The sequence below is a fragment of the Citrus sinensis genome, chromosome 9, assembly GCF_022201045.2.
Source record: "Citrus sinensis cultivar Valencia sweet orange chromosome 9, DVS_A1.0, whole genome shotgun sequence".
NCBI classification, from domain to species: Eukaryota; Viridiplantae; Streptophyta; class Magnoliopsida; order Sapindales; family Rutaceae; genus Citrus; species Citrus sinensis.
This window is the reverse complement of record NC_068564.1, coordinates 4140550-4155099: the sequence shown is the minus strand read 5'-3', so window position 1 is coordinate 4155099 and position 14550 is coordinate 4140550. Positions and strand designations below refer to the sequence as shown.

General features: G+C 34.3%; 3 protein-coding genes and 1 pseudogene across 3 annotated transcripts; 2 read left to right on the top strand and 2 right to left on the bottom strand.

Moving 5' to 3' along the window:
• Positions 1–2631: 2631 nt before the first annotated feature.
• On the bottom strand, positions 2632–3713 carry LOC102612321 (probable aquaporin TIP5-1). Its single transcript, XM_006490158.2, has 3 exons — positions 3561–3713; positions 3192–3442; positions 2632–3089 (listed from the first exon to the last, which is right to left on the bottom strand). Exons 1-3 carry the CDS (start codon positions 3688–3690, stop codon positions 2706–2708), a joined length of 765 nt encoding a protein of 254 aa, XP_006490221.2. The 5' UTR covers positions 3691–3713; the 3' UTR covers positions 2632–2705.
• Positions 3714–4445: 732 nt separating this feature from the next.
• On the top strand, positions 4446–6071 carry LOC102612021 (GDP-mannose transporter GONST3-like; annotated as a pseudogene).
• A 1729-nt stretch (positions 6072–7800) lies between these two features.
• On the top strand, positions 7801–9948 carry LOC102609252 (GDP-mannose transporter GONST3). Its single transcript, XM_006490064.3, has 2 exons — positions 7801–8018; positions 8487–9948. The coding sequence occupies exon 2, from the start codon at positions 8487–8489 to the stop codon at positions 9603–9605; it is 1119 nt and encodes a 372-aa protein (XP_006490127.2). The 5' UTR covers positions 7801–8018; the 3' UTR covers positions 9606–9948.
• Positions 9949–11942: 1994 nt separating this feature from the next.
• Positions 11943–12798, bottom strand: LOC102608966 (uncharacterized). Its single transcript, XM_006490063.4, has 2 exons — positions 12385–12798; positions 11943–12269 (listed from the first exon to the last, which is right to left on the bottom strand). The coding sequence occupies exons 1-2, from the start codon at positions 12682–12684 to the stop codon at positions 12078–12080; spliced, it is 492 nt and encodes a 163-aa protein (XP_006490126.2). The 5' UTR covers positions 12685–12798; the 3' UTR covers positions 11943–12077.
• Between the last annotated feature and the right edge of the window lie 1752 nt (positions 12799–14550).

Below are 14550 nucleotides of genomic sequence, written 5' to 3'. Positions count from 1 at the left end.
TTAAATAGAGCTTATAACAGTAGAGCTTATACCAATAGAGCTTTTGGACAAAAAGTCATTGGGTGTTTGGTTGTCAATAAAAAATGCACTTTTGAACCATTAAACTATGTGATATTTTTTATATTATATATTTTTAGAAAAGCTTTATAAACTCTACTCCCAAAAGCTCAAATTTTGGGCTTTTGCTAGTAGAGATAAATTAGCTTATTTAAGCTAAAAAAACTCTACTAAAAAAATAACCAAACACTATAAAAAATTTTAAAAAGTGCTTATACGATTAAATAAGCTCTTATGGCTCTTAAATAAGCCATACCAAACAGGCACTTAATATTAAATCGATATGTGATGTGTCATCTATAACGTTTAGGCCGATTTGAAAATTTTTTAAATTATTATTGTAGTTGTTAATTTTTATCACTGTTACACCCACCGTTATAATAGATAATAATATTAAGTATAGTGTAGAATTCAATTTTATGGATGACAAGGCGCCTTGCAATGAAAAAAAAAGGCCAACGTGCCATATATCGGATCATGAAGCAAATGACGCGTCATGTTCTGTCAAATCACAAACAACTAGTTGTAAATACTATGCGCCAACGAGGCATACTATTTTCACATGGTGGCCGCAATAAAGAACAAACGACTCGTCATTTTCTGTTCAGTAACAAGGTGACATCTCGTTTTCTTTCAAAAAAAAAATAATAATAAACGGTGGATCATTCAATACCTATGTGCGGATTATGATGTAAAAATTTTGTTATTGTCATTATTGTTGTTGTTGTAATCTTATTGCTGTTATAACTACCGTTATTTTTATTTTTATCACTATTATTGCTACCGTTATAATAGGTAATAATAACAGTCAGAGCAAGCCCACCAATGGAAATAAGTAGACTCCAATTTCATACATAACAAATATGAAAAAAAAAAAATGAGGTTCGTGGATTTCAAGTATACAATATTATGGTACAATGGTATATTTATAAGGCTGAAGTTTATTATCTTATTATTTTACTATAATATTAATTATAGTTTCAATTGGAGTTATTAATACAATTATTATTAAAATTGAGTAACTCATCTATAGGATAGTAAATAAGTAATTTTATAAAATGTGAAGTTCATCATTCAGTTGACGAGTGACTCATAGTGGGGAACTGAAATTGAAACTCAAGTGTTTATCCATGTGACTGTTAAAAACAAAAAAAAAAATCTCTTCCTTCTAATAAAATTACTTAGAATTCAACTTTTTAGATGACAAGTCGCGTGGTAATGAACACATTGAACAAATTGTTAATACAATTTTATAAATTATAAAATTCATCCTCTACTTGATGATTGACCCACAAGAGTGGTGGCTAAAATTTAAACTCGAATGTTATGATCACTTGGTATTTCTGTATTTTTTTTCTTTTTTTTTATTTTACAATTACAAGTGTAATGGTTATTGTTTGGTAATGGAAAAAGGAGAAAGAAATGGAGAGTGGAGACGTGACTTTGACCTCATCCTTAACTTATGAGAGTGGGGAGAGAATAAAGGGGGAAAGAGGGGAGTGGGGAGTTACCTAAGGGAGATTATTTATTTATTTTTTCTCTCTTCTCATGGGGATCTTTCTCTATTCCTCTCATGGAAAATTCTTTCTTTTACACTCTACTTTACTTTTTATAAATTACTCAAAAAGCTTTGGGTTTTAAGGCAATGTTTATTAAGCCACATGAGTGGTGGCACAAATTTTTCCGAAAGGCGTAGAAACTAACTTGAGCGTCGGAGGGTTCACGCCGGAAAAAAATTCCGGCGCCTCTGACCGTCTTCTGTGATTTTAGATATTTGCAGGTTAATCGCCAGTGGTCACAGGACATATTGACGATTACCCAACCGATTCTCCACCAAATAAATTTAATGCTGATGCGGGAGTCTAGTATCAAGTCGCTAACCGACTCAATCGGATTTCGGCATCAATAGTTATTATTTCGTGTAACAGATAATAAACAAACAATCTCCTACTTTTGTAAAATCATTTGGAGTTCGGCTCCATAGACGACGCATTGTTTGTCAAGAAAGCATAACGATAGAACGTCATATGGATATTTATTATGCTAATGACTTGTCATTGTATGTCAAAACATAATCAACAAATCATCTATAAGACACACTAGCACATACATTTTACACATGTCGGTTGTATTAATATTACGAACGACTTCTCGTCTTTGGGTTCCCTAACGCAGCATACATACTTTAATTAACAAATCAGTGTACGATGTGTCATTTATAACATTTGTGCCGATTTAAATATTTTTTATATTTTATTATTATTATTATTATTATTATTAGCATTATTTTGTTACTATTATAATAAATAATTAACTAAGGACATACTAGCAACTTGTATCGGACCATTCCAATTCTTAGACAAAATAAACACACAAATGAAAATATTTTTTAATATTTATATTCATCCTTTTTTATTTCTCGCGTGCAAAATTATCTCCAGTTAATTGATAAATATATTTTTTAATAATAATTTTCAAAAATAATACTTTTAATTGTAATTAATAGTTGTAGTTGTAATTGAAATTACAATACAATTACTACTAAAATTGAGTAACCCATCTACTTAAATAAATAATTTTTATAATTATAAAATAAATAAAGAAATTATTTTTAATGCTATATTTATTATAATGTTAATTTGCGGCAATCACACCGCAGTTCCATCAGAAACTCCTGCAATAGAATCTTGAACTTGGGCAGGGAACACGACAATATCATACACAAGCCCAGCAACTGCGGCTCCGAACAAAGGACCAACCCAGTAGACTGCCTGGTTTTTGAAACTTCCGGCAACCACAGCGGACCCAAACGCACACGCCGGGTTCATCGAGCCACCAGAAAAAGGGCCCGTTGCCAGAACATTAGCCCCTGCCATCATCCCAATTGCCAATGGACCTATGGCTCCCAATGGACTGCCTCTAGGATCACCAGCAGCATAAACAGTGTACACCAAAGCAAAAGTTAGGACACCTTCTAATAAAGATGCACCAAATCCTGTCATTTCCTGTGCAATTGTGTACGCTGGAATGTTCTACAAAAGTAACAAGCATTTAAAAAATTTAAGTGGTTTCAGTTCGAGGCATAAATTTTTGAAAAATTTTAACCGCATTTGGGCGTAAAGATTGCTTATTACCTGGCCAATGGCGGTGACTCTCAAGAGAAGGCTAGCCATGACTGAGGCTAGCATCTGAGAAACCCAATAAAACAGAGCCGTTGGCACGGTGATGTGTCCACTCACTGCCTTTGCAAATGTGACGGCCGGATTTACGTGCCCACCGGAAATATTTGCCGCAATGTAAACAGTTGATGACAATGCAAACACGTTCGCAATTGCAGCAACCACCAGGCTAGATGTATTTGATGCTGCGTCTGGACTCAATTTCTCTTCCATAACACATGAATTAAACATTAACGAAAACTAATTGGTTATCAAAGTTGTTGCGTGCAACATTTTGAAGATTAAAAATCAGTAATTAAAGTTAAAACTGTTCTGGGTACTGACTTGAAGCCATGGCGGATCCTACAACAGCAAAGACATAAAAGAAAGTTGAGATGAATTCCGCAAGATATGATCTGAGAGCTTCTTTTGTGACCGATTGGTTGAAACGCGCGGTGAGCGTCGTTGAGGCCATTTTGCCCGAGAACAAGAAATGACATAAAGATTCGAGAGGGTTTTCCCAGGAGAATGACATTTGTTTATATAGTTTTGAAAGCGTCGCAATGTTTCAAGAAAAAGCTTACAAGTCATTCAAATAGTAATATTAATAATATTAACCGCCAGAGCCCACGCGGCCGGGCCGGCTATTGTTGTCGTTAGGTTTAGATTCTCAGCGGTTTATACCGTTATTGGTTTTTTCAGCACTTACACAATGTATCCCAGGGAAAAGAAATAATTATCATATAAATTAAGCATCAGAAGTTTGATGAAAAGCGGCCTTAAAGTGTTAATGTATTACTGCAGGATCCTCACTGGTCCCAAGCTCCCAAAATTTAAATTGGGATCTTGGGTTCGAGTTCTTGTATAAGGATGAGAATTTCCCTTTCCTTTTAATTATATATAATTGGATGGAAGTTGATTTTTTTGTGAGAAAAGTTGTTAATCCCCCAAAATTGTGAGGATTGAACTCTAAACTACGTTTTTAATAGTACTAATGTAAGCGAATCCTAATTAAATTTTAATCATAAAAATATCAATAATTGTACTGTATAATAATTGAAAAGTGTCGAAGATAAATCAAAATCATGATTCTAACATATCTATACTTGTTTTCATACTAAATCATCAAATGCTACACCAATATAGTAAAATCTTCTGCTTTCCCTGTAGATGACTAATGACGAGGAGAATCCACTAATTGGAAAAATAAATCCCAGAATAGCACGAATGATGACCTGGTACAACAGTTTAGGCCACCGAGCCTCAATCTATGGCGTAGCTGCCGGATATTGCTTATCTGCTTCATTACTCGCCATTATCAACAAATGGGCAACAATGAAATTCGCTTATCCAGAAGCACTAACTGCTTTACGGTACTTAACAAGTGCAGTTGGTGTCCTCCCTTGTGGCAGCTGTTTCAAGTTCATAGACCACGATTTGCTTACATTTGTAACAATGAGACGCTTTGCATCCGCAGCCATTATAGTTTACCTCTCTATTCGCCAACAGCGAGCTCTGTTGAAAAGTCATGCACGTGTCACTCAAATTAAAAAAGGCATGTAAAATTTCAAGGATCCCTTTATGCTATATTTATATAACTTACAACCTTCTCACATGAATATTAAGTGGACTATTAATGTGAGAGGGTTGAAAGTTACATGAATGTAACTTAGCATTAGCCAAATTTCAAAGGGCTACCAAACAATTAAAGAAAAAAAAGAAAAATTGGCAAATTTGTCAAATTTACCAAATTGACACCATTGACATATTTGCATGGGTTAGGTGGAATAGTATTATCTTCAAGCTTATAAATAGAGAGAGTTTTTCATTTGTTAAGCATCTCAAAATTGTTAAGTTTATAAGTTTCTAAGTTTTTGAGAGAAGTGAGAGAAGTGTGTCTGGGGAATTTATCTTTCCTGTAGAGTGTGAGAGTACTGAGTATATTTGGGTTTCTGTGAAGTGAGATTCGTTACTCAAATATTTGTACTCTATTAATTGTTAAATAAACAATTATTCTTTCTTGTCTCCATAGATGTATGTTTAATTACCGAACCACGTAATTCTTGTGTCCTTTATTTTTCTATAATTATTTGGTGCACTTGATTCCACATTCCGCACACAACAAGCTCCTCTTACATGCCAATGTTGACACATTCGTCGTCTCTCGATCAGCTGTCCCCATTTTGTGTAGCCATAGCAGTCTCCCCATTTTTGCACCAACCGTGGCCATTAATCAAGACTTGGTTTTCACTTCTTACAATCCTGGGTGGAAGCCTGGTTTATGTTCTAACAGACAATTCACAGTCACTGCTTACTTCGTGATCATGGCCATTGACTGTGTTTTCATCAAGCATGTGGTCATGGCAGTTGGGCTAAACACATGGGATCTTCTTTTGTATAACAATCTTGAGGCTCTGTTATCTTTCCCCTGGAGCTTTATATAATGGGGGAAATGTCGAAATTAAAGCATGAAATTACAAACAAGTCCGATTGGTACTCTTTTGAGGTGATTTTGCCATTGGGATTTTCGTGTTTCTTTGGGTTTGCTCGCCGAAGGCAGTTTCGGCAAGAGGGTTTACAGTTCTGGGTGGTGCAGTGAACAAGTCATTGAATGTTGTGATTAATTTGGCTTTTTGGGATAAGCATTCGACGCGGGTGGGAACACTTGGCCTTTTGATTTGTATGCTTGGTGGGGTTACGTATCAGCAGTCTCCGACCAATAAGCCAAGGGCTGTGAATGAAACTGAGGTACAAGAGAGTGATGAGGAGCTTCAGAAAATTCTTCAAAAAGGCAGAACAAAAAAGAAATCAACAATAAAGAATAAGGACAGACCACTACATCATCCATCCACTTAAGACTTTCTTAGGAGAGGGGAATAACTAGATTGGAAATTTAACAAAAAAAATGAGGCAATTTATGAGTGGGTCCAATAGTAACATTAATACCTAATCTAGAATTTTTGAATCTCATCAAAATTTAAGAATTAGTTGAAGTTATATTTGATTCTAAAACAAACCATAAACACATAAAAACGGGATGTAAATTTTACTTAAAAATAAAACAAACTTTGCGAGATATGATTTGAGAAATCTTTAGTAACCCTTTGATTGAAACATGCCGGCACTAATAAGCCCTTTTTTTTTTTTTTGGACAAAGAACAGGAACTAAAGAATAGAGATTTCCCGTGGGAATAAAAATAATGAGTTTGTAAAATCCAGCTCTCATACACATTACAAATTTACAATGTTATGAAAAATCTGGTTAAGAATTCAAATAACAATAAAAACCGCCAGAACCCACCTGTCACTGGCACAGTGGCACCGGCAGCCGGTAGCTATTTGTTGAGATTGCGTGGGGTTTATGTTGCCATTAAATGCTTTCAACATTTCAAATACATCCCTGAAACATGAACTAATTAGAAATATAGCATGGAGTGACAAGGCGCGGGCCGGCGGTCAAGCAGCACGTGGAATGCAAGAGGGAACCCGCGCGACTCGGGAGGTTTTAATTTAACCAAATTTAATGAACCAATAACATTCAGCTCCCTAATTTTAAAGAAATCGAACGTAAGAATATAGTTGTATGATTTTTCACACAGGTCTCTATTGTGTCTTGTGTTTATTATAAAATTCTAATGAAAATCATTAATAAAAATGTTATGCTATTGGTGATGTAGGAAGCATTATATAATTATTTAGCTAAAAACAGTAGTTAAGCTAAAGGAAATTTTTTTTAGTTAATTATAAAAATGCTCTTATTGGAACTTATATAAGAACGTTTTATTAATTAGTTATACCGCCTCTTTAACTGTAGTCAAATTCTTGTCGGTGTTCATCCCTTTTTTTAATCTTTAAATTTTATTTTCACGTTTCCCTATCAAAGTCTAAGCTTTTAAAATTAAAATCAAGGAACAATTACAAATTTCAATAGTTTTGTTCGTATAAAACAAATATTTTGAAGAATAAGGCTTGTTATATCCCTTATTAGGTGTACCTTTAATTTTTTATTAATAATTTTCTCATACGATAGAAAATATTTAATTAAAAAAATCTAACCCATGCCAAAAAATGTTGCTAGCTTTGTCACTAAACTGAAATGAGTAGTGGTTATAACCCATGAAAGTTTGGTTTTATTCAATTGTAAAGGACATAAATATTGGCATCACAAAAATCATATTTATAACTTGATTTTACTGTCCCTCAAGCTGTGTGAGTGGTGTTGATGAAACAAATGAGGCTAGTTGCACGCACGGTGTGCAGATAGTATCACAAGTGATTTTTCTTATTTTACTACTTAGGAAGCCAAATTTTTTCGACTAATCAAATTAACCAATCGTGATGGTGGATAGCCACATCGCTGGCACACAATTAAAAGTGCATAATTTCTTAGTTTTACTCCAAAAATCAGTTTATCTAGGAACTAATTAGTTTAAAATTTCAGAAGTATAAAATTTTTTAAAAATTTGACAATTGGAGTATGTAAATAATGTAAACACTGTTCTTTTATCTGTAAGTATCTAGGAATTCAGGGAGTTTTATGTTATTATTCCGTCAACGATGGGATTTTTAAAAATATGTATAAGAGTTCTTCCAGGCAGACAGCTAGAGTCGAGGTTTTACAATCCCAAATTTCTGCCGACGAGATCCTTATTAAACTCGGCGTTTCATAAAATTTCACCGACGACGCTGTCTTCGTCGTTTTAAGCGTTTTCAGATTCAGCTCACTTCTCCACTTCACCATCTACAAGGACACCCGATTACGAGGCTTCTCCGTCGTCGTTTTAGTCAAATCTTTTGATCCAGGTCTGTTTACTTTTAATTCTTTTACCTGTTTCATCGTCTGTATTTTTTAAAAATTATTTTGCATGGTCGAAACTCGAAATGAAGTTACTAGCTGGTTTTGTTCAAGTTTGAAATTCTAATTGCTACGTTATAGAAGATTTTTGAATACTTTTATTATGATGAAATATTATTTCCACAGGATACTTATCACACTTTGAATAATTATTATTACTATATTGTTGGTGAGCTTGTAGAGAAACCAGAACAAATACATCTGTGTCTAGAAAACTTCACTTTCTATTTAGTTAATCTATAATAGTTTTCGAGGACATACAAAAATCTTTGCTTTTGAATAGTTAATATATGGTTTCTTGGTGCTTGTTAGATGGCTGAGGTTATTGACAATTTAATACGAGATCGATGGTCTGTGGTTAACACATTGAAAATTCTGGCCGGGTCTACTTGTAAAAATTTTTGGTTTCTCTGTAGATGTCTGAGGATGAGGAGAATCCACCAGTTGCTAGAACTCCAAATAATTCGGAAACACTTTCTACCTCCTGCAAAACAAAATTCACCTGGTATGACACTGTAGCACACCAGGCCTCAGTCTATGGTGTAGCTGCTGGGTATTGCATCTCTGCCTCTTTGCTCTCCATTATCAACAAATGGGCTATCATGAAATTTCCTTATCCAGGGGCACTAACTGCCTTACAGTACTTCACAAGTGCAGCTGGTGTGCTTCTTTGTGGTTATTTCAAGTTCTTAGAGCATGACGCGCTTGAGCTTCTGACAGTGTGGCGGTTTCTACCTGCAGCCATTATATTTTACCTCTCTCTGTTTACCAACAGTGAGCTCCTTCTCCATGCCAATGTTGATACTTTCATTGTCTTTCGATCAGCAGTTCCCATCTTTGTAGCAATAGGCGAGACCCTATTTTTACACCAACCATGGCCATCAATCAAGACATGGCTTTCACTTGCTACAATCTTTGGTGGAAGTGTAATTTATGTTCTAACAGATTACCAGTTTACAGTCATGGCTTACAGCTGGGCTCTGGCTTATCTGGTAAGCATGACCATTGACTTTGTTTACATCAAGCATGTGGTGATGACAATTGGTTTGAATACATGGGGTCTTGTTCTGTACAATAATCTTGAGGCTCTCCTACTCTTTCCCTTGGAGCTTCTTATAATGGGGGAACTGAAGAAAATAAAGCATGAAATGACAACTGCATCAGATTGGTACTCTTTTGAGGTGGTTTTGCCTGTGGGATTATCATGTATATTTGGTTTAGCCATTTCTTTCTTTGGGTTCTCTTGTCGGAGGGCAATTTCTGCAACAGGCTTCACAGTTCTTGGTATAGTTAACAAGTTATTGACTGTTGTGATTAACTTGGTTATTTGGGACAAGCATTCGACATGGGTGGGAACAGTAGGCCTTTTGATTTGTATGCTTGGTGGGGTTATGTATCAGCAGTCTACGAGCAATAAACCCAAAGCTGTGAAAGAAACTAAAGCACAAGAGAGTGAAGAGGAACAACGGAAGCTTCTTGAAATGCAGAACAATACAGAAATCAACAATAAGGAGAAAGAAGTAGTTGAGTCATGAGAAGCGAAATGAGAGAATTTATTAGGCAGTATTGTTTTTGGCATTTTCTGCTTGAAAAGGGGTCCAGCTCTAGGGACTGTTAAATTCTTTGGATGGCACCTTCCATCATGCACCAACTCTGTGTATGAATGCTCAAGGTGAGTCTGACAAGGGGAATTGGTCCTAGTCGCTCCATTTCGAACACAAGGCATTCTAGATAACATTTGTAGTTGATCTCAGATTTCCTCGTCCAATGTTTGGATGGAATATTTTGTTCTTTCTTTTGTATAATTGCTTATGATCACACAGGTGATTGCTCGCGTTGGTATCAATATAACCACAATACAGCAGTATGCGAACGTAATGCGTCACAATTTTTCACTAATTACTGTTTCAGATTCAGGGGCAAATGTCAACTAATTTTTTGTTAGTGTCTTTTTAAGTTCTGCGGAAACTTCAGTGGTCATATGTCAGTCAGCTAATTTTTACGGCGTCCATTAACTTCTTGTCGCAGCCTGTTTATTGTTATTTTCCCTATTAGAATCTTCTGCTAAACGGATCCTTAGGTATTTCTTTTAAGGGTTTCAGGATCTTCTCCCTAAGTGATCCTTAGGCAATGCACCCACACTTTATTAAGTGTAGTAAAGATCACTTACATCGATGCAAAATGGCGAGTATATGTTTCAAATTTATTTTCTTCTATTTTTCTTATATATAAGATCAATCATATTTAGCATCCTTGCTTAGTTATATGGTCTTTGATCTTTGTTCTTCTGTCAGTATGGGTTCTAGCATTTTGTGACGTGAAAAACACCAAAAACCACCCAATAAAAGCTCATAATTAGGGAAACAAATCGATTCTATGAAATAGAAAGTAGTGTTCTATTTTAATGAATGGTCAAAACTTAGGGAACACATTTTCACACATTACAGTAACAAGGCTCGTCTTGCTGCAGCCTCTTTGCTATATACAAAAAGCAAATTGGAAAAAAAAAATTGTAAAATTTGTGAAGTTCTCTATGTCCTGCAGCATAAAAGCTTCAAGAACTCAAAGCATCGAACCAATGATGGGGACCTCTTTTGCGCGTTCCCGAAAGACTTCATAGCTCTTTCCCTTCTATAACACTCGAGCAAATCTTCTTTATATAATATATCACTCGTATCATCAATATCACACATGCCATAAAACATGTTGCTCTTAGTATCATTGTCTGAAGAAATATTTCTTATTTCACCTAAAGAAGTAGCCGCCACCAAAGAACCATAAGAAGAAGAAAGCCTCTTCACACACACACTTTTACTCTTACGACCGCCGCCGCCGCCGCCGCCACCACAACTAGGACTATCACCATCACCATCACAACAAGAAACTCCTCTTGCCATCAGTGATCAATGAAACAGCTTATAAGTAAACAGCCAAGTGAAAATAAGGTTCATGTAAACTAGTTTTTATACTTATATAGGAATTTTGAAAACAGATATTCTGCTGAACGGGTTAGAGTTCTAATCTGGGTTAAGTACAATTTTTATTTACCGATAATTTCTACATTTTGCATGTTGTATTTTGAAAAATAGATGATGACACACAGAGTAACTAAGGGTAACTAACTGACTGACGTTGGATCCTCTCATTGGTTTGTTTCTGTATCTAAGTATCAACAGGAAACATAATTTGAAATAGATGAATAAGCGTGTAAAACTCTACTAGTCCTTATCGCACTTGGTAGAGAGAAAGTGATTGGCATTAACTTCAAAGATTAATTTTATATAAAAGATTATCTTAATCTGTTAATGATTATCTCCTCTGGTCAAATAAATCTTGAACCAAAAATGTTCATATGGACGCATAATTTATATCATAGTCACTTGTAAAAAAACTTCACATATTTAAGAGTAATCCATGTATTTATAATGTTACTTATTGTTAGCCAATTTATGAAACTTCATGCTTCTGAACTACGGCAGTGAAAATCAGCAAGAAGCTATTATAGCCATAGCTCATATTAAGTTTTTTTGAGAGTCAGACAGCTAGAAAAGGAAATATTTCTCTACGATTTTCTTTTAATAAGATTGAACCGAAAAGGGAAAAGGAGAAAATTTTAATAAAAAAATTACATGTTTAATATAACAAAAATGCGAGAAATTAAGAGATCAGCCACCCTCATAGAGAAGATTAATACATAGAAAAAAAAAAATTTAAGGTTCCAGTCTCGAAGAAGCACCGAAAATGCACTTCAGGAACTGGAAACACTGATAGAATGGAACGCATCTCCTCTCCACACTCTCACAATTAGACCCCATGAAAACATTCATTTTCGTGAACTCCTCTGTCATTAACTCTATCACTTTACTCGAAAAAAAAAAAAAGAACATGTTCCATTTTTCATTCAAATTACAATATTACAAATAAAAGAAAGCCCACTTTTGATTACTCCCGTCTTCTTTTTTCCCATTTTTTGAAAAAAAGAAAAAACAAAATTACAATTAAAAGTTTTAAGATTTATATTTGAGAAGCAGGGGAGGCTTCTTAGTAGCAACAACAGGACGGACCTCTGTTTTGAAGAGAAGAAACGACAACTTGTCTATTGAAAAATACACAAATCCACCGCTCGCGTGCGTCACAAATGACCCGAAACTCTTCCCAACAATACAGTGCCAAGCCGGTCCGTACAATGCATCGAATTCCTGAAAATAATACAAATTCAAAAAAAAAAAAGATTAAAAAAACCGGTGCTATTAGACGGCGTAGTTCTGCGTTCAAACAATCAAACATTTGAAACTGAGTTTTTAAATAAATTACCTTCTTAAGACACATGGCCAAGTGAGTGGGATTGAATCGCTTGTTGTCGGCATTCGTGTCGAGAAGAACTCTGGAGTGTCTGATGACGCGTTCTTGCATTGCGGCGGGCATATCGGCTGATCTCAGCCGTACGTTTAAATCGACGGCTAGTGCTGCTAGTTGGACCTGATTGGCCGGCGGAGCGGGAGGTTTCGTAGCGGGTACCAACGCTAACATGCGCTTGGCTGCGCACTGCACCACCTTCTCCTTGTCCTTCGGCGGTCTTCTTCTCCTTTCGTTTTCCAACTCCGGTCTCTCCATGCAGTGAGAGAGAGAGTGTGTTTGGACTTTGGAGAGAGAAAAAGTGCTTTTCAAAACAGAGAAAGCTGAAACGTTTGAAACTTTGAACGCTTTGACTGGCAATGCGTGCGGGTTTTGTTTTCTCGGAGTTTGAAAATGAGAGAAACGAGGGGTTTAGTTGATGGTTGTTGAAAATATTATCATAGGTCCTTAATTGTGTATGTTTTTCAAAGAAGGAACTAGAGATGGCCATCGGGCCAGATGGCACGTGGCACGGCACGCGGCACGGTACGACATACACATGAATCTGATTACGCTTAGAATTTTAGGCATGTAGATTTTAAAAGTATGGCACGATTAGAGATGGGTTAAGCACGGTATAATAAAAAAACCTCCAATAAACACGTTTTATTTTTAATGAAAGTAAATTTAAAATTTTATAAAAAACTTGAAATTTAAATTTTTAAATTTATTTAATTCTTAGTTTAAAAAAACACTATTATTGATTTATATGTATAATTTATTAAAAAAATAATTGATATCATGATTTTAATGAATAAAATTATAAATATCATAATTTTATAAATATGCATTAATATTCTTGTGAACTATGATTTATGACTCTATCTAAGTTCAAGTTAACAATTAAGTTAACCCTTAAGAAAAAATTATTATTATTATCGTTGTTAAGTATTAAAAAAATTCTAATACTATAAGTTCAAACTTAGTCATTAATATTATATTTTCTTACTATTATTAGTTTATTATTATTAAATATGGACTTGAATTTTGAATTTCGATTTTATTAAATTTGAATAAAAGTATAAACCTAAGAAAAGTTCATAGATTTGAAAAAAGTATGTCAACAGTTTAGTATGCGCTCTTAAAAAATTAAAAAAAAAACCTTATTGGGCTTTTTTTCTTAGGCACGGCATGACACGAATGGGTACGGCATGTGTGCCGGGCCGGGCCTAAGCAAAAAAATTTAGGCGCGACACGAAATACATAGTGGGTAGGGTACGACACGAGCATGAGCACGCATGAGCCTTCCTTTGGTGGTCGACACGGCCCATTGGGCATCTCTAAATGGAACAGAGTTGGTCCCTTATAGGTCCTTAATTGTCTATTTTTTCCAAAGAAAGAACAGAGTTCGTCCCTTATAAGTCACTGACTCATACTGAAAAGACAAAATGGAAAAATTATAAATCGAGTATAAAACATAATTTGAAGGGCTTGTTCGGTATGCATAATAAGATAGTATGGGATAGGATGAGATTTGATACGATAAGACATAATAGAATCACAACAGATTATGTTTAAAACTATATTATATTCGGTATAGTTTAGAATTTAATTGGATTAAAAAATAATTTTATTATTATTTTTTAACATAAACTATTTATTTAATTATATTTTAACTAAACTCATACAATGGTAAAAGGAAAACTCAAAGAGTATGAAAAATAAAAATAAACTTAATTACAAATACAATACCTAAAGTTTTTAATTTGTAATATTAATCTAATAATCATAATTTAATAACGAATTTTTTTTATCAAATTAATTGGAAAATTTTAATAAAATGTTTTAAATATTAACTCAATAATAGATTTATATATGCAAATTCAATTAATATTAATATAAATTTAAAATAATATTATAATTTAATTTGAAAAATGATTTATAATATTATTTCAATAAAATAATTAATTAAAATGAATAAATATTTAATTAATTATTCATTATCCATGAATTGTTTGGATTGAATTTTTTGGCTTTTGAAAAGTAATCCCAAACTCGAGAATACAATTTTCGCACTATTTAGAAATAAATGATTAGCCCATTATAATTTATTCCAAACAAACTTTTTATCCCATGAACCTTATA